The sequence below is a fragment of the Urocampus carinirostris genome, chromosome 2 (assembly GCF_059441175.1).
Source record: "Urocampus carinirostris isolate Australia breed hairy pipefish chromosome 2, RoL_Ucar_1.0, whole genome shotgun sequence".
NCBI lineage: Eukaryota > Metazoa > Chordata > Actinopteri > Syngnathiformes > Syngnathidae > Urocampus > Urocampus carinirostris.
The window spans coordinates 9761753-9787120 of NC_142350.1; the positions used below are offsets into that span (position 1 = coordinate 9761753).

General features: G+C 36.1%; 1 protein-coding gene across 1 annotated transcript in view; it reads right to left on the minus strand.

The window, feature by feature from the left end:
- The window catches only part of ext1b (exostosin glycosyltransferase 1b), a 92985-nt gene that overhangs the window by 3498 nt on the left and 64119 nt on the right, over positions 1 to 25368 (minus strand). The window contains exons 2-10 of the mRNA XM_088328848.1: positions 17456 to 17549; positions 16729 to 16836; positions 16388 to 16507; positions 12312 to 12444; positions 10723 to 10841; positions 7971 to 8066; positions 2809 to 2898; positions 1917 to 2077; positions 748 to 919 (exon numbers count right to left, since the gene is read on the minus strand). Of these exons, the coding sequence (XP_088184974.1) occupies positions 748 to 919; positions 1917 to 2077; positions 2809 to 2898; positions 7971 to 8066; positions 10723 to 10841; positions 12312 to 12444; positions 16388 to 16507; positions 16729 to 16836; positions 17456 to 17549 (1093 nt within the window). The remainder of the gene's footprint in view (positions 1 to 747; positions 920 to 1916; positions 2078 to 2808; positions 2899 to 7970; positions 8067 to 10722; positions 10842 to 12311; positions 12445 to 16387; positions 16508 to 16728; positions 16837 to 17455; positions 17550 to 25368) is intronic.

Below are 25368 nucleotides of genomic sequence, written 5' to 3' on the forward strand. Positions count from 1 at the left end.
TATATATATTACTGTAACTATATAAAATGTGCAATGATTATATACGAAAGACTAAATATGACAAAATACTTTTTAGGGTGGTGTGCCTTATGCGGAAAATCAGGGATAATAACTTTTTTTTTTTAAATCTAATTGATTCCTCCTTTAAATATTTAATAATAAATACAATACCTTATTTTTTTGTACTTTATTTTTTTTACTTTCCTGAGTTTAAAAAAGTAATATTTTTCCTTATTATATAAAAAAAAGAAAGGTAACCAACTTAAATATTACTTTATTTTAGAATGATTATTTTATTTTGTTTAAATTAGTTTTGAAAATTTGAGTTTGAATTTGAAGTATAAGAATAACACAAATATTTAACATTTCAAGTATTTTATTAGGTAAATATTTTTTGTTATTGTTCTAATAAAGATGAAATATAAAAAGATATCCTTTAAAATGTTGCTTATTATATTTTGTATGAATTCAAATTTTCAAAACTATAGTATAAATATAACACAAGATCTTCCTTTAACAATTTGCTCATTTCAAGTACCTTATTCCTTATCAGTGAAAGGATTATTTTTCAAAAATGGACCCGATTGATACGTGCCCGTTTCTAATGAAATGCATGTGAAAAACGGCTGAGGTGAGTAACGGCGGTGATGATTTGTTTTCAAACCGGGCTATAAAACTTAATGACCCTCGTAAAAAAAAAAACAACAACAATCTGTTTTCCTTACTAAGAGTAGAAAAAAAAAGTACCTGTCCCATCATGGTCTCCTTGTACTGCTTCTTCTGCGTGACCTTGACGGGAGGGAGTTTGGTGACGGCAGAAACCAAAAAGTTCATGAGGATGTCCTCACAGTTGGCCAGCTGGTCCACCATGCTCTTCAAACTCGTCGGAAGGTAGTACGTGTAAAGGTAGTGGTAATACCTAAAACATCAAAGGGGGGGAGGGGAGATCAGTATTTTTCAGGGACCCGCTTGTTAAGCTTCAGTATATTGAAAACAATAACAAAACGATAGCGCCATTAATGATAATATTAAACAGACATTTTAAGATTTCCGCCCCCCCCCCCCCCCCCCCCCCCGCAAATTTTCGAGATGACAAAGAATAATTTCACCAAATTTTTTTTCTACCTCTAACATCGACCAATCCTTTGAGAATTTCATTCCATTTTTGTACTTTAAATCAATTTTTTATTTGATTATTTAATGTTGGTCATGTCCTTGATTTCAATTTGATCATTGGTTTAAAAAAAAGTTTTAATTTTTTTTTTAAAGGTTTCATATGTTTATGTCTTATTTTTTTGTGAATATTTTTAATTTTATTATTACATTGTAAAATACTTTGCATTTTTAATATCTGTTTGATTTAATTTGTTCCGTTTTTTTAAATGATTGTTTGATTTGTTTAATTTATTGTTTCTTTAATATTTTTTTGTTTATTGCTGATTTTTCAAAAATCCTATTTGCTTTTTATGTTATTACTTTTGTTTGATTTGAGTTTTATTTGAGTATTGTAAATTAAAAAATATATATATATTTCTTTCATTTAGAATATGAGTTTTTTTTTTTTTTAAATATTTGATTACTTCATTTTTAAAGATATTTATAATTGTAATACACAAACAAGGTGTATATATTTGTTTATTGAGGACATTTAGGAACTCTTGATTTATGACCCCTGTCCTCGGTACCTCTGTCACAGCCATCAAAACTAGCGTCTTTTTCGGCACGCTTGATGAAAAATGCGGCACCCTCCCGGCTGTATTTCCCCCCCACCCCGACTTCATTTTCCAGGTTGCTGACTCGGCAACCTCTCTACCGGTCTCTCGACTAACCGGGCTGATTTATGGCCCCCGTCTGGTCACAGCTCAGCGAAACCGTCCGGACGCTGGCGTGAAAGCGATAACGTGAATGATCGGTACCTATGGTAGATAGCGGCGCCGGTCAGCACCATGGAGTAGTCATTGGTCCACTTGGAGGTGTACCCCCAACGCTCCTTGTTGCCGTCCCAAAAGTGACTCCGGGCCGGGTAGCCCACAATGCGTTCCGGGAAACTTTGCCACACCGTGAAGGCAAAATCCACCTGCCGAAAACGCACACGATACGTTAACAAATTGAAAACGTTGTCCGCAAACTGCTCAATTTTTTTTGTAGTTTGCGGCTAATCCGTTTTTTCTTTTTAGCTTTAGAGAGTGTTTGGAGTCGCACTGACTCCCACAGGTCAAACTCGGCATCGCAACTAAACCAAAAAAGCTAGTTTATCTTTTAACTCAGTGGTGAGCAAACTACAACCCGCAGGCTTTCTCATCCGGCTCACCAAACTAAAGCAGTCAAAATATAGCGAAAATATATATAACCCTAGATGAAGTACGACTGATAAAATGTTTTTTGTAGTCCCCAATGCGTACAACAAAAATTGCTAAAAAACTAAACATCACGTTCAATGCTTGAAAACAGCCATATATGTTATTTTGCAACTAAAGTAATAATACTACAAAAAAAATAAACATAATACGGAAATACTAAAAAGGTTAAACTACAGTAAAACTTAAACTAAATATCAAGTTGCGTGCATAAAACAGGATACTGATGTATTATTTCGCTTTAATTGTGAGCGTTTTAAAACCAAATCTTAAGCGATATCACATGTAAATGTCTACATGTACATTATTGAAAAAAATGGATAGGTCTCCAGGATCCCCCTTGACCAAATGTTTTCACCTAATGCGGCCCACAACTCAAAATAGAGTTATGACAACTGAAAGGAGATTGATATTTTCTCTGGTGTTTGGGCAAAAACTCTCCAATATTCACCTCTGTGGTGGACAAGACCGTGTCTTCGTCCAGGCTGAGGACAGCGTCGGTCACGATGGCCTCATACGGGAGGAAACGGCTGCTCATCACCTACAGAAAGATACATTCGGGTTAGGCGGGAGATTAAAAAAAACAACAATCCTTTGGCTATATTGTAAGCTGCTCCCTATTATGGATCATCTTAGAACTCACAGATACCAATTTCCAATATCATGAATACTTTGAATACCCAAAAAAAGTCCTGTGTACACTAGGAAAATATACGTAAAAGAAGCAATTATTTCCATTTAAGTGTATCTGAGTTTGAAATATATTTCTTATTTATTTTCTCTGCCTTTCAAATATACTGTTAGTTTATACTTTTATAAAAATGGAAATTCCCGAAAACATTTCTTATTCTAAAAAAACATCTTAAAATAAAAGTATATTTTTCTTATAAAATAAATATTTTTAATTCTCTCATGTTCAGTCAAATAATATGATAGTGGACCCAAGTTTGTTTTTTTCCCCCCTATTGTAAATACATTTTACCCAATCATTTCCTAACTGCACTTTCTGGCTCTTCTAATCCATGGTTATACTTTTCAATAACATTGTATTTGACATACTACATATTAAAAATATTTTGCACCCTCCTTTTCACTCTAGTCATGTCTTATTTACAATATTTAGTTATGTAAGTTATGTAAAGATTTATAAGCTAGAATTTAAAAAATCTGTCTCCGTGCGCGGGTGGTTATGGTCCCCATTAACTGCGGAAACCGGTTAATCTCTGTATTAGATATGCTGAGGTAGCTTCATAAGCGTTTCGGCATTCGTCTCGGCTTGGTACGAATCCACATACGGAGAGGCCCGTATACTGGAAGTGATAGAAACTGGTGGGTGGGATAAAAAAACACCCAGATGGGAGCGCTTGTGTGTCGGTGTGTGTGGTCAAGCTTCCTCCCACCCGCACGAGATGCCGTCTCTTGCACGGCGAGCCGAGGCGTGACGGACACGCACGCTCAAATAAACTCCATTTCGAGCGAGCAACCTGAAGAGCGCTGCGACGCCATCTGCTTCCAAAAGCTCTAGCGCTTCGTGTCGCCCAACCTTTTCTTTTTTTCTTTTTCCCGACACCTGTCACCAAGAGACTGCCGCGCTCCGACCGAGCGACCTCGCTGGCTCTCGGCGGGGCTTCCTTGCACCGCCGAAAAGCGTGCAAAAGAGAGCGTGGCCATTTTGCACAGTAGGAGAACAGAAAGCCAAATGCAAAGGTCAACAGCTAAAGCGTTTCGAAATCCTTATTTCTAAGCTTTTTTTAAATCCTTATTTTTTTAATACAAATGTAAAGATTTCATTCAAGGTTTGAGGGGTATGCCTTAGAGTGAGGGTCTTTAACCTTTTTTAAGCTGAGAGCAACTTTTTGTTACAAATTAGCACAAAGGGCACCCAGTTTGATATGCATTTCTTAAATAACGAATTACCAGATTAATGATTGGAAGTAGTATAAAATAAATAAACTCAGGCAACCACTTAAAAAATATCATTTTACTAGAAAATCATAATGACCCAGCACTGGTGAGCTATCAGAACAGGTCCACGAGCATCTGAGCTGTCCTTAAGGAGCACTACATTGGAGACCCCTGCCTCAGAAGTTAAGAGTGAAAGCTTTAACTCGAGAGTTGAGGTGTTTTAAAATCCTTGTGTTAGGAGTATACATGTAAATTCAAGGTTTGGGGGTATGCTTTAGGTTTTTAAGAGTAGTGTTTTCAAATCCTTTGTTTAAGAGTTAAAACACATATAAATCTTCAACTCAGCTTTTTTTTCTGAAGTCAAGAGTTTTCATATCCTTTAAGGTTTGAAAAAATACATACTTATGCTAAGATTAGAGGTCAACTGATCGACGGATATCGGCATCTGCATATTACTAGGCAGATTATTAAACACGACGCCGAGCAACGGCTGAACCAAACTTTTCTCTTCCTCTCCTGCCTTCTGTCTCGAACGCTACCCACCCGATAAGCGAACGGGGGCGGAGCCACTGAAGCAGGAAGCCCACGCCGTTCTGTGCGCAGTCACAGACCGCAGACTGCCCCTAATATTTTTCACATTCGCGTTTACTGTCCTTTTTTTTTTGAACCCACCATTGACTGAAATTTCATCAACGTGCAGCGACGCACACTTGGAAGCAGACAACACCGGTATCCCCTTCATCTGAACGCGCACTCCGTTTTCCCGATGCTTCTAAGCGTCGCGCTTCCGATAGCACGAATGTCGCGATCGTAGTCTGTATAACGTGATGAGTAAAAACAATTGCTCGGCTAGATTAAAACAAAAAACAAAACGTTGTCGAAATAATTAGTTTATTAAAACATATTCATGCGAACGTCACCAACACTGTACAATGTAGCCAAACGTTATAATATTCACGATCACTACTAATTGTAGACTTTACGTAGTGTGCTATAGTACTATACCAGCAAGGCTTTAAGGCTAGGACCTTAGCTTGGCCTTTTGGCTGAGAGTAAGAGTCCCGGCTCCTAAGCTTTGTAGCGTATTATGAACTGACCGATAACGGATAACGGATAATGAATAAAGAAGATAGAACAATGACCCTTAAAAAATCCCCCCCCGCCTCATTGTCAAGCATGCTTGTTGTTCAATGATCACAGTAACCAGAGAACCATTGTGAATGAGACCCTGGTTTGATTGGATTCCCCCGTGTCAACAAATATTTGAATTGAACTTAAAATCTCCTGCTTTCAAAGCAAGACATACTTCAAGCCTATCTTTGAGAGAAGGCAGAGGAATACCACACTTATTTGTCATGTCAGTTGTATTGAACTTCGAATTCATTTACTGTGAAAGGTTTCAGAGCGCTATTCAAGTTTTATTAGAATTTATAACACATTTTCACTGTATCTTTTTGCATTATTCAAAATCCCTCATGCCAATTTTTTTTAGCTTTTACAGGTAATGAATATAATGAATGTCGGTTATCGGCCCTGAAAAACCCATATCCTTAGTTAAGATTTCAAACTAATAGAAGAGTAAAGGCTTTTTGAATTACCTCAAGGTTTGAGGTGTGTTTAATGCCCCAGTTAGGAGTTAAAACAAATGAAAAGATTTATCTCAAGATTCAAGGAGTGTTTGATGCCTTAGGTTAAGAGTTTAAGATTAGCTATAGAGTTGTGATGTTTTTAAATTCTTTTGTTAAAAGTTCAAACAAATATAGAGTTTTAACTCCATATTGGGTGTATTTAATGCCTGAATTTAAGAGTTAGATCTTTAACTCAATAGTTGAGGTGTTTTTAAATACTTGACTTCAGATACAGGTACAGCTCTAAGAGTTAATGTGATTTTAAATCTGTAAGTTAAAACATATTTAAAGCCTTAACTCAAGATTTGAATTATCTTTAATGCCTAAAGTTTATCGTTTATTGCATTTGGTTAAGAGTTAAAACACATTTAAAGACTCAAACCAACATTTGATGTGTATGTAATGCCTTAAGGGAAGAATTAAAGCTTTAACTTAAGAATTGATGCATTTTAAAATCCTCGAGTAAAGAGTTGAACATATTTAAAGTCTTAAATCAAGATTTAAAACATCTTTAAAGCCTTTGGTCAAGAGTATATCAGCTTTCCATCCTCAACCCAAGAGTTAAAACTGTTTAAATATTTGACTGAAGGGCTGAAGTGTGTTTAAAGCTTTAACTCAAGAGTTAAAACAGTTTGAAAACCTAGAATTTCGAGAGCATCTTTTTATCTTGGGTTTAAATTTGATTGAAGTTATTGGGAACACATACGTAAGATGCAAAATATATATATTTTTTTTACAGAATTAACTGAACATGCATATACTTCATAAAAGTTGTGTTTTGTTAGCAAAACCTTTATTTTACTTTCCAATTTTATAAAAGTTATTTTTTTTTTCATTTTACTATATTTTTTACCTTGAAAATAATAATAATAATAATAATTTCGATACAGACCAAGTGTTGCCTCCCACGCTCGACAAATGAGACCTGGCCGTGTCACCGTGAAGGCCGAATGCTCCCGTGACGGTGATAAGAGAAACTAGACTGTGCCCCCTCTCGCCACTGAACCAGTTGAGAGGATGGCGGCGGTGAACAAAAGACAAGTATTTCTACAGCGCAGGTGCTTTGTAACGTTAGAAGCGCGACATACGAGCCCAGGGGCTTCCTGGCGCTCTGCTGGAATCTGCCCCCGAGCGATTCAGCCTCCCCTCCCAAAGGACGGCTATAGTCAGTCCAGAAAAGTCGGATTTCTTTTCGTTCCGGCACAATCGTTACACTTGGAAATATGAGCTAGCGAGTACTGTATTATTCCTGATAGTCACTCACTACTAGCCCCTGGACAAGCAGTTAGCTGCTAACCAGTAGTAGCAAATAGCAAGTCAAACAAACATGGTTTGCAATAAGCCTAGATTCAGAGCTAGCTGCAAATTAAGTTGTTATCTTCCACCCACTCTTGTACCAGACACAGAGCTAGCTGCTAGTCTGTTGTATTAAGTCAACCAAACACTCAGCCAGCTGCTAAGCACTAGTGTACCACGAAACTGCCCGTCACAGAACTACCTGCTAGCAACTCTTCTCCCTGATACAGAGCTAACTGCTAGTCAGTTCTACCAGACACAAGCTAGCTGTAGCCACCAGTGTACCAGATATAGAATTAGCTACAAGTAATTATTCTATTAAACAAAGGGCTGGCTGCTAACAAATAGTCCATTAAATGGAAAGCCAGCTGCTAAACACTAGTAGCATGTCAAACGAACACAGTTATTAGCTACTAGTCTGAAAGAAACAGAGCTTGCTGCTGGCAACTCTTCTACCTGATACAGAGCTACCTGCTGGCAACAATTCTGCCGTACACAAGCTAGCTACTAGATACAGAATTCAATACAAGTACATTTCTTGACAGGAAAAACACCTAGCTGCTAGCTACTGTTCTAGCTGAGTGAAAGGTAGTTACTATCTAATTGCCTTCTGGATTAAAAGCTAGCTGCTAACCACGAGTGGTGAGTCGAACCATAACACAGATCGCCGTTAGCCACTAGTCTGACAGAAACTGAGCTAGCTGCTATCGTTTTGTCAATTTTGTTTTTTAGGGAAAGTAAATTTAAAAAATAAATTATATATGTTTAAAAATGTTAGGCCTACCTTGTTTTCTCCCTCGATGACAATGACCGGCACGGACGTGGCTGGCCAGCGGTGCTTGGCAGGGAGTGGCTTGTCACAATTCCACAACACAATTATCTGCAAAATAATGAAACATAAATATTGAAACTGTGTATACATATTTTTTCCAATTACTGCTTCCATGGTTAAGGTTGATAGGGTAAGTTTAAAGGATGTTGTAAAAAAAAAATATTAAAGGAGGGTAACACACCTGGCCCATAAAGCACTGGAAACCCTTATTTTCTTCATCTACTCTTTAATATCCATAGATCTATATATATACATATATATATTTGTTGCAACATTTAGAACTTATTTGTCCTCATTTGATAGTATTCTTAACATATTAACTAAAGATCATTGAAAACAAACCTGTGATAATATTTTTATTAGTCCAAAACCAATTGGAAAATAACAAAACAATAAATAAAATCTTGTAAAAGATGCAGAAAAACCCGCAAGTAAATTTCGTTTCCCAGGTTTCGTTGCGAGGACAGATGGCATCTTGAGCATCTTGCGGGCTCCCAGGGCGCTGATGGTGATTGCGGTTGCAAGCCCGAAGAACATTTGCCAGTCTACAGCAATGACTTCAGGGAGCAAAAAAACTGTTGGCGAATTGCTAGCGGGGCTGCGAGAAATCTGTTTTTTTGTTCGACGAGTTTTTCTTTTCCCTACGCGTCAAATTTAGATTCCTTTTTATCACATGCGCTATTCCCAGTCCCGTGCCGACATTCATTTATCTGTATCTTCATCTACTCATGGCACAGCGCGGGTGGGTTGTGGACCTGGCTCTCCATTCCGGTTCCCCTTCTGGCCTCTACATAATTTATTAACACCAAAAATAAAACGTTGTATGAAATGAACAAAATAGAACCGGAGAAGACAAAAAATATGGGCTTACATAAAGTTATTTTGTATTTATCCATATATATATATATATATATATATATATATATACCAAAGCCATATCCCCCTTCGTTGGCTCGGGTCAAGAACACATTTACGTTCACCAAACATTAAGCCCACAGAGCAACAAGGGGTGAGTTGCTGTGCCATGCAACCCTTCATCAGCATACACTGGTTTACCCCCTCTGAATCATATGGTTGATATCAGTCATTCTGAACTATCCTTTCCATTCACATCTATACCTTGCACACACTCTTGCATCTTTTAAATTAACGGACCTCACATCCAGTGCCCGTTTCATCCCAACCATCCAACAATATTTGGGCCTTCCTCTCATTTTATTTACCACAACTTCCTCACTACATAAACAGCCTTCATCAATTCCTTTCCATATGTCCAATCCATCTCAGAACATTTTCATCAACCCTTTTAGGAAGCTCTCTCACCACACCAGTTCTTCTCCTTACTTCATCAAGCCTTAACCTATCCAGTCGTGTCATTTATGTACATTTTTTCAACAATTGATATTTTATAAGTCCAAATAAATACACGAGTTATTGATAACGGTTTAAAATATTTATTATAAGTTTCACATTTTGATGTTTTTTTTATGTTATGGTGGAAATCCAAAAATATATTGACAATATATCTGTTTTATTGATTTGTTATATGTTGACTATGACAGTGAAATGACTAATTGATAGATCAGGAAATAATTAACCTAATCACATTTTTTATGACCTTTAAACAAAGCTTTGTGGATCAGAAATCAATTTTCAGAATTTCAATTTTTCAGCAGTAAAAATGAATCAATTAATTGTAATTAATGAGCTATTTTTTGTACTGTCACTAGCAATTTAAGGATAAAAAAAACTAAATTACCATTCATTTTATGTTTTAAAACACAGATTAAAAAGTTGCATTTGTGGTTAATCCAACTATTCAGTTGATTATTCAAATATTAAAACAAATGTTTCTAGCCGTGCTAAGAAATAGCAACCGCTATTTGTTCAATTTATTGTTTTGTCAAAATTTCGAGTGTAGAAGTGAAACAAGTAATCAATTCATCGACAATCAATCACAAACTATTTTTCTGACCGAAATATGAAGCATTGATAGATATACAGTACTAATGATAAATGTATCGTAATTAGTTCATTTTTGGGCACTGACACCAGTTATTTGCTTTTTGGGGAAAATTAATGAACCAGTTTTTTAAAGGTAATTTCTGAGATGTAATTGACCAAACCAATAGCTAAATTATCATTATTTCAAGTTTTAGAACATATATTAAGGGAGACATTTGTGGTTATTTTGATTTATCTATCGATTAATCGTGTATTGAAACGAGTGTTTCTAGCAGTGACACAATATGTCTAATTTATTGTGTCAAAATTTTTCTAGTGTAAGTGAAACATCTAAGCGTTTACTCGCCAACTAACAAACCTTTTTGTTATCAGTCATCGATGCCTTGCGAATGATAAATTCCTCAAATCCTCAGAATGGTGAATATAAATGATTAATCAATTGTGCTGATTTTTTTTTTTTTTCACTGGCACTTGTTATTTAGTTATTTTTTGTAACCTCTGACTTGTTATAGACCAAACCATTCATTCTTGTTTTGGAACAGATTGAAAAGGAGACATTTGTAATTAATCCGTCAATTAATTGACCTTTAACAAGTGTTTCTAGCTGTGCTAAATAAAGGTATGTTTTACTTTCACATCATTTTGTTCGTATTCAAATTTGCCGCCATAGATATGGGCAAAAAGAGACGTCCACCCCCTTGCATAAAAAAGTCAAGCCCGGCCTCTCTCATTAGCATACCTGTGCACAGTACTGGGACTTGGCCACAGCAACCAGTAGCTTGAGGATGGGTTGGGACTGAGACACTAGATTGGAAACGGCGTGGATGACGGCTGTGAACTTTGGATTTGGTTTGATACCTGAAACAAACAAAAAAAAAAAAAAACACCCGACAGGCCACCATAGTTAATTACTGAAGTTTACAAAACTTGTACTGCTACGCGTTTGTGTCATTTCAGCATAGATTTGATGTCATTTCTTTCTTAAGTGGGTTCGTTTGCTCAATCAGTACTCATAACAGCTAAAAGATTTTCACTGCTCGAGTGAATAGAGTTCCAATATCAAGTATCTGCAACTGCGTAAGTCTTATTTTTATTGTAGAAATACTTCTTACAGTAACAGCCAACTTTAAAAAAACAAAAACAAAACATTAAGTATTGCTTATTAGTTAAAATATGATGCACAAATGGTAATGATTATGAATCCACAATACCAAGTACAAAAAAACTGTTAAAATTCTCCTTAATTTCTATAAATCCCAACACACTATTTTGCTATCGATTGTATGCAATGGCGTTACTGATACCTCTAAACAAGCGTGGTATCTGCACCAAACCATTACTTGGTATTGATACTTACCTATCCCTGGTATTGGTATATGTGACAATTGTACTAGTATCAATCAGATTTTTTTTACAGATATCCCTATTTGTAAGAATACATTTCTTTGGGAGGGATGAATACACATTTGTATATCTATTACTTGAGCAGCGATACTCAAAAGTCAATTTCAGTGGCCAGCACCCGTTGGAATTGTTGTAATACTAGTATCAAATCTGAAAAAATGATAAATGTTATTATGACTAGGAATAGATTTATTTGGGTGGACTAATATAGATTTATATATCTATTACTTGAGTAGCTATACTTGATGTCAATATAAGTGACAAGTATCAGTTGGAATTTGACTATTGTACAGGTATTTGTATTTGTGACTATTGTACTAGTATCAATCAGTGTAAAATGATATCAAACATGCCTATTACTAGGAATAGATTTCTTTGCAAGGGTGAAATATACATTTATATATCGATTACTCGTATAGCGATACTTGACCACGACATCGGTTGAAATTTAACTGTGGTACTAGTATATGTATTTGTGACTATTGTACTACAATCAATCTGATAAAAATTTATAGTGTCCCTATTATGAAAAGATTTCTTTGGAGGGACGAATATACATTTGTATATCTATTACTATAGTAGCGATACCTGATATTGATATCAGTGGCCAGTGTCAGTTGAAAATTGAAAAACGGAAAAATAGATAACGGCCTTTTGTTTTATAAAATAGAACAAAAAGGGCAAATTGGGCTAAAGTGAGATATAAAATAGTAAAATATTGCTTTTGTTGTTGTTGTAGTAGTTATATGTACTAGTGGTATCAGTATATGGTATCAAAATGTTTCCTCTCTACTAATATTAATCTGACTCTTACCAAACTTCCCTATATTTTGTTATAGATTTTTTTAATAGACTAAATTTGGGCAAAGTCAATTATTGATATCTTAAGTCTTTGTAGTGTTGGTAATGATATCGTTGTCTCACCAAATGTTGCGTAGAAGAAGGGGAAGTCCCCGAGGTGGCTGGAGTACTGAGGGAGGGCAAAAAGCCCCCCAGGGTGACTGTTCCACATCAGGGGGCTTCGAGAACTCTGCTCTAGGACCCGGTCGTGGATGATCTAGAATAAAAATAAAGACAACGGTCAATAACAGAGTCCGATACGATGACATTATTTCTCTTTATAGGTCACTGCTTCGAATATAAAAATGACATATATCTTAGGTATTGCTTTCTCATTTTATCAAAACGGAGAAAAACCTACACGACAGTTTTCTGGACATGAAATATGTTCATTTTTTTCTCGGTTTAAATCACATAAATCTTTTCAATTTGCATTACTTAATCTTTTCCTGATTTTAAGAAATATTTTTTATAAAGTTCAAAATTAACTTTTTTTAAAATTAAAAAAAAAGTAAAAGTATTTGCAATTTTTAATGGTTATTTTAAGAATTCCTCTCGTAAAATATGTTGACGTATATCCTATATTGTTTTACAACTGCAATAAGAAACTATTTCAATATATAAGTTTACCACTTTATTACATTTCCAATAATTTCTAAAATAGCTTTTCATATTTTAAACTGTATTTTTAGTAAAATAATTAAATAGTTAAGTGGCATTTCTTATACGCACTAAAACAATATTAAAGTATTGAAATAACACAAATAAAAAAATAAAATATTTCCTCAATTTTTTTTGGTACATTTGAAAATAAATACACAATATTACATATGAAAGTTTCTTTTCCTGTAAAATCAAATTCTTTGATGACTTTTTAACTGAATTGTTCCTGTTAAATAAAAATTAGAATAATTAAACCATACAAATACTCAAAGTAAAAATTAAATACTCAAATCGAGTATTTTCATACTCAACAATAATACAAATAATACAGAATAAAAATAAAATACTTTATTCTGGTATTATCCTTTATTTTACTATTCTTTGCTTCATTTTTAACTTGTTTCTTTTACAGTACAATAAGATAACACTTGAAAAGGGAAAAACAATGTGCCATATGGTAGATAAATATATTTTTCTCATTTAAAACTTATATATTTATATACAATATATATACATATTTATATATATATTCCCAAACAAATTCCTCAGACAAATCTTTTCAAAACAAAAGCCACTATCGCTAGCTTGCCCTTGAGCCAAGCGAAATTGCTTCGGTAAAACAGGCACCGTTCAGGGCTCCTATTTTACGGTAACTCTGGGGAAGTCGGCTGATTTGTGGCCCCGGCCGAGTCGGAATGTAAAAAACAGTTATGAGCGTATCTTGGGGCCCTCGGACCCCCCCCCATGATAATATTGACAAAGCCACATCAAAAAATGCCAGGGTGCGCTTGTTTTTTTTCTCAGCCCCCGGAGCACAGTTTGATTTGCTACGGCTGCTAACGATAAACGCAGACTTTTCTCAGGAATCGTCTTTAAAAAGTGTGGGCCGTTCCGCCTTACGACGGGCAATTTGGCCGGCCCGGTTGGCTCCGCCCCCGACGTGATGGACGACTCAATCTCCAGCATCGACCAATTGGAGCGTGACGGATAAATCCCGGGTGCCCGGGACCACGCGGAGAGCCGGTTTTAACAGGTGCCTTTTAACGAGTGGAACGGCAACTACGTTTTGGACGGTTTGACAGTCACAGAAGATCGACTTCAAGTTGTTTAGTGTTACATTATTGAGCTGTTTTGTTTTTTATTTTTCGCTAAATTAGAAGAGTATTTTTTCAGGCTAACCCCACAAAACTGAATTTCTATTCTGTTTACATGTTTTTTTGAACCATCTTATTATTAAAAAATTGGAGATGATGTATCATTTTAACAAGCGTTTTTTTTTTTTAAATGAAACATTTTAGTTCTAGCCCCAGAAAAAGTAATTTTTCTTACTTTAATATTGAAATGAGTTATTTCTAACGTCATTATATTTATTAATTAATGACTTTTAAATATTTTTTTTCCTGCATTTTTTGTGTGCAAAATTTGAGTAGACAATTTCATTTTAAGAATGTTTTAAAATGGAAGACAATTTTTCAGTTTTTTTTAAGGGGAGAACATGCTGTGGTAGCTGGAATTAAACCCTGGACCTTTGCACTATTGGTCTGCACACTAACCACCCATCCGCCGTGCTAGTTTTGTGAATTAATTGGTTCAATTTAAAACGTATTAGTAAAGCTAAACTGATTAAAAGTGTTTTAAATCAATTAATACATTTTTGTCCTTCCTTAAATAGACAGCTCATTCAGGAGAGTACCTCTACTTTTATCCTAATACTTTTCGCCAATTCTGAGCGCCAGCCCTGTATGTCGTCTCATGACACTTTAAGTGATGTGGATAATTGAAGCATGGTTGCCGCGGTAATGTCATTGACCTCCGCCACCGTGGCCACCCCCCTTTTTGCACAGGCCTTCCTCCGTTTTTTGCAGTGACAGTCAGTCGGCTGGATTAAGGTTTCTACAATGGTTCTACGCGTGCGAAGTCACATTGCACTTTAGTGCGGCGCGACAACATGGCGAGGTTGTGTTCGCTGCCTTGCAGATGAACCGTGACATATGGAGATGTGATTTGGACTTAACGTCACCCCTCACAAAATAGAAAAAAAATAATATGCACGGAAGACGCCCCGGTCAGTAAGTTGATGTTGAATAAAACACGAGGTTGGCGGAAGTGCCGAGCTTCAGAAGATGAAAACTCAAACGCGGGCGCTTTTTGGGTTCGCGGAAGGGAAAAACAAAAAGAACAAAAAGAAAAGAGTGGAGTTCGGTTCTCGGGCTGTAGACTATGTAGCAGTTAGCCGTTCACTTCCACCAGTGCTAACATTAGCAAATAGTTTAATTACATTGTAACTACCATGTCATAACAGTGTGGAGTGCTCAGGAAGAGACTGCGCTGTTGCAATTGTCTATACGTCGAAATTTAAATGAGTACAGTGAGTGAAGTTTGGTATATAGTTTTCTTTTGTGTGTAACAAGGTCACAACAAGGTAATAACGTAATAGAAACGATAAAGTTTTCACCAAATTCTTGTTATTGTCAATATTTTCTCAAAATAAAAGGAGATGATAGCACGACCATATCAATTACTCACTGCCTTAGAGTAATCGTGCTGTCTTTTTTGTTTTTTGTTAGTTATTAACCAAAGTAAACAATTTACACCCAACAGTCCTAGTATTAGTAATTTCAATGTCATAACAATGTGCATCGCTAGCAATGTTTACTACACTATTGGGGTTATGAACTTTAGGGAGTACAGTAAGTTTAGTTTTGTTTATTACATGTTGTTTGTATAACAACATGTAATAAACAAAATATAACTAACAAAAATAACAAAAACACTAAGCATTGTTATATATTCACCCTCCCCATTTTAATAGTAGTAAATACCACAATAACGTTATGGTACATACCCTGATTGACACATATTTTTGTGTTTTTGTGTGGTCTTCTAAATTTCGAAAGGTGTACAACGTTTACGACAACAGGCTTAATATAATTTACAAACAATACTATATTGGGAAAAAATAGTAACAATTGCATTGATTATTGTTGAATCAATTAGTCTTACACTGAAATAAGGTACAAATGTGTTTTGTGCGTTTGAAACAGCAGCTGATGTGCTGTGCCAAAATTTCGCTTTACAACGAAAAACAACAGCTACCAGATGATGAAGGTCCTGTACTGAGTCAGCTCAGGAGGCTGTGACTGGTATCCATGGAGACCAGTACCATCTGTTGGGGAGCAATCCTCTACCCAAAAAAAACATCCTGGAGAAGAATGGGCGTCGCCAGTCCGTACTTGCCCAAGACGCACCACGAAAATGGTGCCCCGACGACCCACGTGGTTAAGGGATCCGTGAATATTAATGCGAAAACACAAGTTTGTGGTAATTGCTCTCTGCTGAACTTAATCTCTTGCTATCGACGACGCGCTCATTTCTGTTATAACCACGATACAAAAATCCACACGGGAGCGCTTCATCACTCATCAACCGCAACATTTATCATTCATGGACATTTTTTGGAATGGATGGATGAGGAGACGGGGCTCAGAGTTTCTCACCTCCAGCGTGGTGAGCACAATTTTCTCCACGGAAGAGAAGTAAGCTTCCCACAGGAATTGCGTCTGCTGACGGAGTGAAAGGATCTTGTCCTGGTGGATGGAGCGCACCGTGGTAGGGATCTGACCGCAAAAGCACAAAGAGGGGTTCTTTTTGAGCACTTGTTATTGGTCTTGATTTGGAAAACTGAACAATATTCATTCATTACTGGACTTTTTTGTCAGCGTCGTTTCTAGTTCTGAGCTAGAAAGCTACCAATATAGATAATGTCCACCGGTATAGGCAATATCTCAAGCTTATCTGATTGACCACGGTATGTGAGTGGGCGGAGTTGGCGCCATACCTGCAGCAGTAGCCTTTCGTCTCCAATGATGGCAGCCGTCTTCCAATCGATTATTTCGGAGAAGGGAAGCTCCCAGCCGTTGCTCAGCATCACTGGGACGCACGCAGCCTAACCCAAAAAAGACAGAAAACTAAATCATCACTGGCATAAATAGGGACTGTGAAATACGATGAAAAAAACACAAAAATATCATTTTTGCTGGCAAAAAAATACACCTGGAAAAAGTTATTTAGAGACCAAAAATTACTTGGTAGTGTACAAAAAGACAAAATATTTTTTTCACTGAAAGAAAAAAAACAAACAAAAACTGCGCCTCCTCCGCAAAAATTAACTTTTTAACCAAAAATAGAATAAAAATAAATGTAAGGTTTTTTACTCAGAAAAATGTTTCAAATACAGTAAAATACCTTCAAATACTTAAATAAATAAAAATAATACAGTAGAATATAAACAATAGAAAATAAAGTTTAATTCATAATAATAATACATTCAGTAAAAATCAAAACAAAACGATCTGCTAATTTTGCTTGCTTGAAGTTTGATTAGAGTAGGAAAGACCTTTTAAAATACTGAACAAAAACATAAAAAAGTATTATTTTATTGTACTATTTCAATAGTTAGAATAGACAATGCAGGGGAAAAATACTACAAAAGTACATGCCCCCCGAAAAAACAACTACAAAGTAATCAGTGAACAAATTGATAAAAAAATAAAAATTGTATTTACCTGCAGCGCCTCGAGAAATCGAAAGGAGCCCAGTCTTCGTCCTCGGGGGACCAAACAGAAGGTGGAGTTGTGGAGCATCTCTTTGTAGTCGAACCTGAGCACACAAAACACAGTATCTGTGCTTAGTATCGATATCAGTGACTACCTAAGACTTGGATACGCAATTTGGTTATTGCTTATTCGGCCTAAATGATTCCTTTTACATAAAACATTAATATTGGAAAATACATCGGAAAATAAGCAAAAAAATGATGCAAAATCATATACCAGCGAACGAGTCATTTTTCTCATTTTCCAATGTATTCTAACTCACTTTTCTAACCGGATTTCTCGCTGGCAAAATTGGATTTTACCGATTCCTAGTGAACGAAAGGCAACGAGAAAATATTCCTCTCTACAAAAATAAATTCAAACACGAATTTAAAAAAAACCATTGATGTTCCAACCATTGATAAAATACCTTCGAGAGTATGATACATGTATTAAAGCTTCACATGAAGAACCATACTGAACCAATACCTGGTGTCAATACTCAACTACTGTCCTATTTAACTTGGACATTAGTTTCTGGAATTTCTATGATGTCTATAGTCATCAGCCCTCGTGGATACTTTTCCTGTTTTCAATATAGAATATTTTTCTTCCCCTCTGTCTTAAACCCGGAGAATTCCCCTCCAAGCTGCCAATTGGAGAGTATCGTTTGTAGCGCAGGTATGTACACGCTTCCTGGAAAGTCCCGGGAAATATTTTCAAAAAGGCTGCCAAAAACTAAACAGTCCACTTACCTACCCCAAAAAACTATAAAATACATCAGTTTTCCCCCCTCCGGCCAGCCATGACAACCGATTATCCTCTGGAATCGTGTACAAAAAGCCCAATAACAAGAAGTCTTCCAGACATGATGCTAATTGAACGGGATACTTTTGTTCTGGCAATCTTTTCGATTTGTCCCTTTACGTTTTGAGCGCTGACAACGGAAAGAGGACACCTTTCACTTATGTTTAGCATCTGCCGAGAGATAGCGGCACGCAGGAAGTCCGCGGCGGCAGTTTCCCGATCTCCCCAAAACTCGGTTAGCCCAAAAATCGAGTACAAAACGACCAAGTTCTGGAAATTGAATGCCTGACAAAACTCAGAAAACAGTGGATGTTCTAGCAAACCTCCAACAGATAAAGAACATTGATAAAAACACCATAGACATTAAAATTATTCCATTAATCGACAAGTAATATATTATCAAAGTAACCATGTTAAAATTGTCCAAAATAGTTGAAATAAACTCACACAAATGTCAAAGCAAGTCACGTTGATTACCTAACCAATAGATGATTATAGAGGGAAAAACTAATTAAAAAAACGTGTTTTTTTTGTTGTTGAGTAAAGTAATTTCTGACCCCCGCCTACCCCCCCAAATTTTTAAAAAAATCGGGAAATGTTAAGATCCATGTGTCAATATTTTTCGATGTATTAAAAAGTATTCACTTATCAACGATTATTTAAATAATAATTGGATGTAATCTCGAGTCAAAACTTGCTCCCTCTTATCTTTCAGATCTGATCTGCCACTATGTCCCGGTCCGAAGCCTACGATCTGAGAGTGCTGGTCTTCTGATGATCCCGAGAGCAAAGAAGTCTTCTGCTGGTTCGAGAGCGTTCTCCATCCGGGCACCGGTGCTGTGGAATGCTCTTCCCCCTGAGATTCGATCTGCAACCTCAGTGGAAATGTTTAAATCTAAACTTAAAACTCACTTCTACTCCATTGCATACGAATAACCTACTCCTCTTGTCGGTTGAAAATAGTTTGTGTAATATAGTGTAACAATCTGTGAAGCCCTTTGAGACTCTTCGTGATTTAGGGCTATACAAATAAAAATGACTTGACTTGACTTGACTTGATTTATTGACAAATAATTTGACAAAATTTCACTATTTTCACGATTTCAAGATGCACCCAAAAACAGAAATTCTATCGTATTTTCACCTTAAAAATGAAAATAAAAAGTCTTATTGTATTTACAATTTGTTCAATTCATCCAAAACAAATTTTACTGTAAGAAAAAAAGGGAAAAAATACGGTAAGAATTAAAATTGTATGTGTTTCTGCGGTTAGCACGTTCGCCTAACACGCAAAAGTTCCTTGGTTGTTGTTGGCCTGGAGAGGGATGGGCGCCACCAGAATGTACTTGCCCATGACACACCAAAGGAAATGGCGCCCCAACAACTTGTGTAGTTAAAGGATCCAACCACAGCCTTATTGTCTGGAATTTATCGTAATCAACAACTACTTAGCAATTCAGCAGCTAGTTGTTTGTGAATATTACAAATAAACTCAGATTTTTGAGTATGCATATTAATTAATTCATCGCTAGGCAGTTAATGAAAAAAAGTAAAAACTATTTTTTCATATAGCTGAGTAAGGTGTTATTTTTGACCGTGAACATCTCCTGAATCAGCCCGAAAACATGCAAAGATTAAGACACCATGGGCGTCAACATTTTTTGATAAATTGACAAGTAATTGATATCCAAAATAATCAATAACTCTTTTATTGATTTAGCATGGAGAAAGAGTTAATAATGATGTAATTACATCAATATTCAGGCAAAATGGCCTCGAGTCGGCAAATTGAACATTTGCAAGTCGATTTTCTGCCATGTTGGACATCCTGGCCCCGCCGACGTCCATTCGTGATTTATGAGAATGTCCTCGTCCCTCTTACGTCTTAGCGTGACAATTTTGACGCACTCATCCATATTCCACGATTTGCTCGAATACACTTGCATAATGGATGGACGGATCGAAATTCAATCGTAACTGCGTCACAGAAGAAGTTCTGTTCTTTTTTGTTCTCGTTATTTTGATGTCCCTCTCCGCATGATACGTGTCTTCCAATCGTCCTTGTCATCCCCCCAGCCCCCCGTCCGTTCCCACACCACGGGCGCCGCCAGACAATCGCCGTGATCCGGCGCTCTGATTGACGTGCGGTTACGATGAAGCCACAGGGCACTCCATTGCTTTTTCTTGATTGACAGTTGGTGATGCTCCCTGGAGAGGTGTCACCGAGATGACGTTTCAGACTTTTAGGGGGAAGGGTCTGGCTCTGATGATTATTTTTGTATTTAGCTTATTCACTGTAAATAAAATGGATTTAGCCTCGTCCGTTTTTGTTAATGCCGTCAGTTACTATTCATCAACGTAAGTCACCCTAGGTTTGCCAACTTTTTGCAATTTGTGTGCAACCTATGGTGATGGAAATGTTCATAAGATATCTGGTTAAGTTTATATTTGCAGTTATTAGTATATGTCCCCCCACCCCTTTTGCAGTTACTATGTCCTTGTTGATAATAATATTTAGTGATCAGTTACTATGGCACTTTGTGGATAATTAATCAGAAAATGTCTACACTGGTCCTGTCACGCTTTTTCATCCGGCCCACAAAACAAAATGGTCAAAATATAATGAAAATATATACAAAATAGGAAATGAAGTACTACTAAAAAAAAATGTTTTTCGGGTGCCAACTTTGTCCCCATTGTCCTTTTGTGTATCTGAAACAAAAATACTACAACAGCGCTGGTTTATTCCTGGACGCTGGCTATTTCAGCTGAAAATGAAAATCTCCATTCTGATCCCTGAATATTACAAAAATACTACTATGGAAATACTTTAGAATACTTTTATAGAAATACTGCAAAAATATCATTACAGTAATACTATAATACTTTACGGAAATATTACAACAGGATTACTACAAAATGTTACTTCAGTAATACAAAAAAATATTGCAACCAAAATTTTACAAAAATACTCCTATGGAAATACTAGAAATATACTACGGATATACGACAAAATATAAAGGAAATACTACAAAAATAAAACTACAATAATACTAAAAACACTACAGGAACACTACACAATTTTACTGAAATACTAAAAAAATACAAGTAAAGATATGCTCCAAAAATACTACTAAGGAAGTACTATGATTGTGAGTGATTGGCAAAAAAAAAAAAAAATAAAATCATGTAAAAAGACATCCTCAGGGTGTCCTTACTCATTGTGTGTAGTTTTGGCTTTGTAACAGTTACATAGCAACTGGCTAAGACAGAAGAAACCATGAATTGTAATTGTGAACATTAACAGACTCAATGACACCATAATCATCACAATTACTTGCATAATAACTGCATAAAACTTGGTGAACAGACCAACATTTGTTGTTTAATATTAACTGAAAATAAACACAGCATTACGAACATAAGCGAGATAATAACAGACAGCACAATCACATTACAAGTAACAGTGATATAGGAACTGCAAAAGACTGAAGAAACATTGCCTAATAACTGACTTTCAACTGACCCAATTACACAAGTAATCACCACCTTTAGTAACAACGTAACCGCATAAAACATTACCGACATAAAGTACGTAGTAACAACACAATCACATGACCATCAACAGTGGCATTATTACCGCATAAGCCTGAAGAAATGGGGAACGTGAGGTCTACCGTTCCCTATCATGAACAAAAAGAGGCGGGTTCTGAAGCGGCAATGTCATGGCACAGGGCTACGAAAACATGTCTGGTGCACGCGTGCAGCTTTGCGTCTTTGAGTACGTTTGTGTGTGTCTTTGGCGACAGCTGTTGTGTAGCGCGTAGCTGGAGTGGGCCAGACAGCGCGTAGCTGCACAGCTGCCGCCCCCGAGGCTTGTGGGAAATCTACGCTCAGGGTACCACAAAAAACAACACAGTTGACGAGTTCAAAAAGTTCATGTGTATAACCCAATCGCTGAATAGGCCCTAACCTGGGTTCGATTAAACCCAGGGTTGGGTTCGTCGGCCTCTAGGTTCAAACACACACCCGAGTCTACTAGAGCTGCAAAAAAAAGAAAGAAAACGTGATCATTTTAATCATAGATTAATTTTGCGATCATTTTGTTCGATTAACTGATTTGAACTGTTTTTTGAGTGTCAGTGGAGGTATTAACAGATAACTATTATTAATCGAAAAAACGTCATTTGTAAAATGTTGATTTAATTGATCGAGTATGAGTTGAACTAGGTACTTGGTTTGCCAGTACCATGCAAAACATTTATTGAAATAATTGATTATTTTTGTTGGTGAATCAATATCAACTGTGTTTTTATTCTTTGTATTTTAGAATATGTTTTATTTTATCTCTTGAGTGTCGGGGAAATGATTGTTAAAATTAAATAAATAATAATCAATGTTAAAAGTATCGTCACTGTCATTTGTAAATGTCGTTTTGAATTTAATATGAAAACAAAGTTCTATCGTAAAAACGTTTGTTAATGCGTTGATAATCAATTGGTTATCGATTAATTCTCACCAACCTTTTATAAAGATCTGTTTTTATATCGTTCAATATTTTTATTTAGAGAAGCTTGAATCAGAGGATTTGCCTTAAATTCAAAGTGTATTACACAATTAATTATACAAATATTTGATTGTTATGTAGTTAACTGTCTATTATTGGTTAATCGTTCAATAAACAGACAACACGAAGAAAATGTCAAAGAATATATTTCGAGAGAGGATGTCGATAAATTCAAAGTCAAAGAGTGTTCGAACAATTCATAACAATATGGTTGGATTGAGTGGATAAACAATTAGTTGTCGATTAGTCGATAATTACTCAAGTTATTTCCCACTCACTAGTCTACTCTTGAGGGCCGTAACCTTCGAGAAGAAGGATACGTATGAAGTACAACTCGTCGCCGTCATGTGAAAAATACCCCTCTCCAAAATTGGATTGAAAAAACACGATTGATTCATTTGTAGGCTTTTTTTAAACGATAACTTTCAATATTGACATATTGCGTAAACAACATTCTATAAGTGATTCAACTAAACAATTAAAAGGCCAGTTTACATAATGAACACGATTTACAACCTCTGTCAGGGTTAAGAACGATTAAAATCGAAAAATCTCGCCTCAAGGTCATTTGAAAGACTCCAAAGAGATAGAAAAGCTCTTCTTGGAGGCACTCAAGGCGCTAAGTAATGCTCTTAAACGTGAATCACGCTCCAAAGCTCATAAACAACTCGACTTTGCCGGTATCGACCCTCCAGCAAAGATTCTGATTAGTACTTGAATAAAAGAGCAGAAGATAACGCCGATTTCACTAATGGGATCACACTGGAAAATGGTAATTTTTGTGGGTAGTGACAAATATTTTGATATATGAATATCTTTTAAAATCAAAAGTACATATGTAACATTGAACTCAAAACAGTGACCCTTTCATTTATCTGACAAATCAGAAATTATACGTGATACAAATATCAAAACGTCTTTATCGACAAACAAAAGTTCATTGTTGGCTGCGGCTTTAGTATTAAACAGTCGTAGCAACCGTACAGTAGCTTTCATCCAACCGTATCAGGGAAAAAAAAAATCGACAAATCAAATAACAAAATCAATTGTCTGCAGCTTTAATAAGCCACAATAAAGAAATTGAAACAATGAGATTTGTATTTATTCCACAAATTCGCCGATTAATTGGAAAAATAATCGCCGAAACTAACCTAAGAACCAAATTGCAGTGCCCTTATTTGTAGCTTATGTAATTTTCAGCGCTACTAGTGTCATCTCGCTCGGTAGAAAATACTTTGAATCGGGAGTTTAGTAGTATTTAATGTATACATTTTAAAATCAAACTTATGCTAACATATCTTGTTACGGCTTTAATCACTTGTGGGTTTACAAACATTTTTTACGGCGTTAGCATCATAATCAACATGTGCAAATACTGTCAACCGAAAGTATTGTATGACTTTAGTACCGATAACTAAAAGCATTACATTTTCAGCGCTAGCTAGCATTATCTCAGGACGTACAAAACACTGCTAACCGAGGGTGTTATCCTAATATGACATAATCTACTACACGTACAATAGAAATGGTCAGATTTGGCCAGGGGTCTCGTCTTAAAGCTGCTATCGAAACGGCGTTTATGGGTTCCACGCGCGCTAATTAAATGGTTTTAACTCAAGGTCATTTGCGAGATAAGACGGAAATGAAAAAACCTTGAGAGGAGAAATAAAAAATTGGATAAAAATGGAAGGAGATTTAGACAGGGGCTTGAAAATGTTTTCCAACTGGTCGGGGGGCAAGCTAGCTAGCTAGCTAGCTTTTTATGTCCAAATCTCGGAGCAAGCCTCGAGAACGGAGCAAAAATGTCATTGTGAAACGTCGAAATAACGAACTTATAGTCTGAGTCGCTTCAGTCATGTGTGTGGGAATTGTTTCGCGGTTGTTACAAATAGCGCTAGTATTCGCTTTAATCACTACGCTAATTTGAGTCCTAGCTTGTGGTGAATCTATTTACCAGCTTTTGAAATTGAGGTTGTTGTTTTTTTAATATATATATTTATGAGTTATTTGTTGATACATTTTTTAATTTACTTCAAAAAACAACTTTTGGGGAGGTTTTTTTAATTCAATATGATTTGTTTGATCTAATTCCTTATTTCCCTAATCAATTTGACAAAAATTTTGTATGTTTTTTTTTTTTTTAATAAGCATTTTTCAAAATTAGATAATTGATACGTTGTAGATTAATCGTCACATCTCATTACAAAATGACCACTTAAAGAGCTATTTTTTGACATATTGACTCATGAATTTTCTTGAATCTCTCGAGTTAAAGAGTTAAAGTATTTGCCGTCTGGAACGGGCTAACTCATTTGCTGCACTGCTATTTTTTGACATATTGACTCATGAATTTTTTTGAATCTCTCGAGGTAAAGAGTTAAAATATTTGCCGTCTGGAACGGGCTAACTCATTTGCTGCACTGCAGGAAAGTAAAAATGATAGAAATTCCCCTAAGTTTGAATATTTGCGCAGCATAGAATAATCCGAAGAGCCGCGCGGCATATTTGC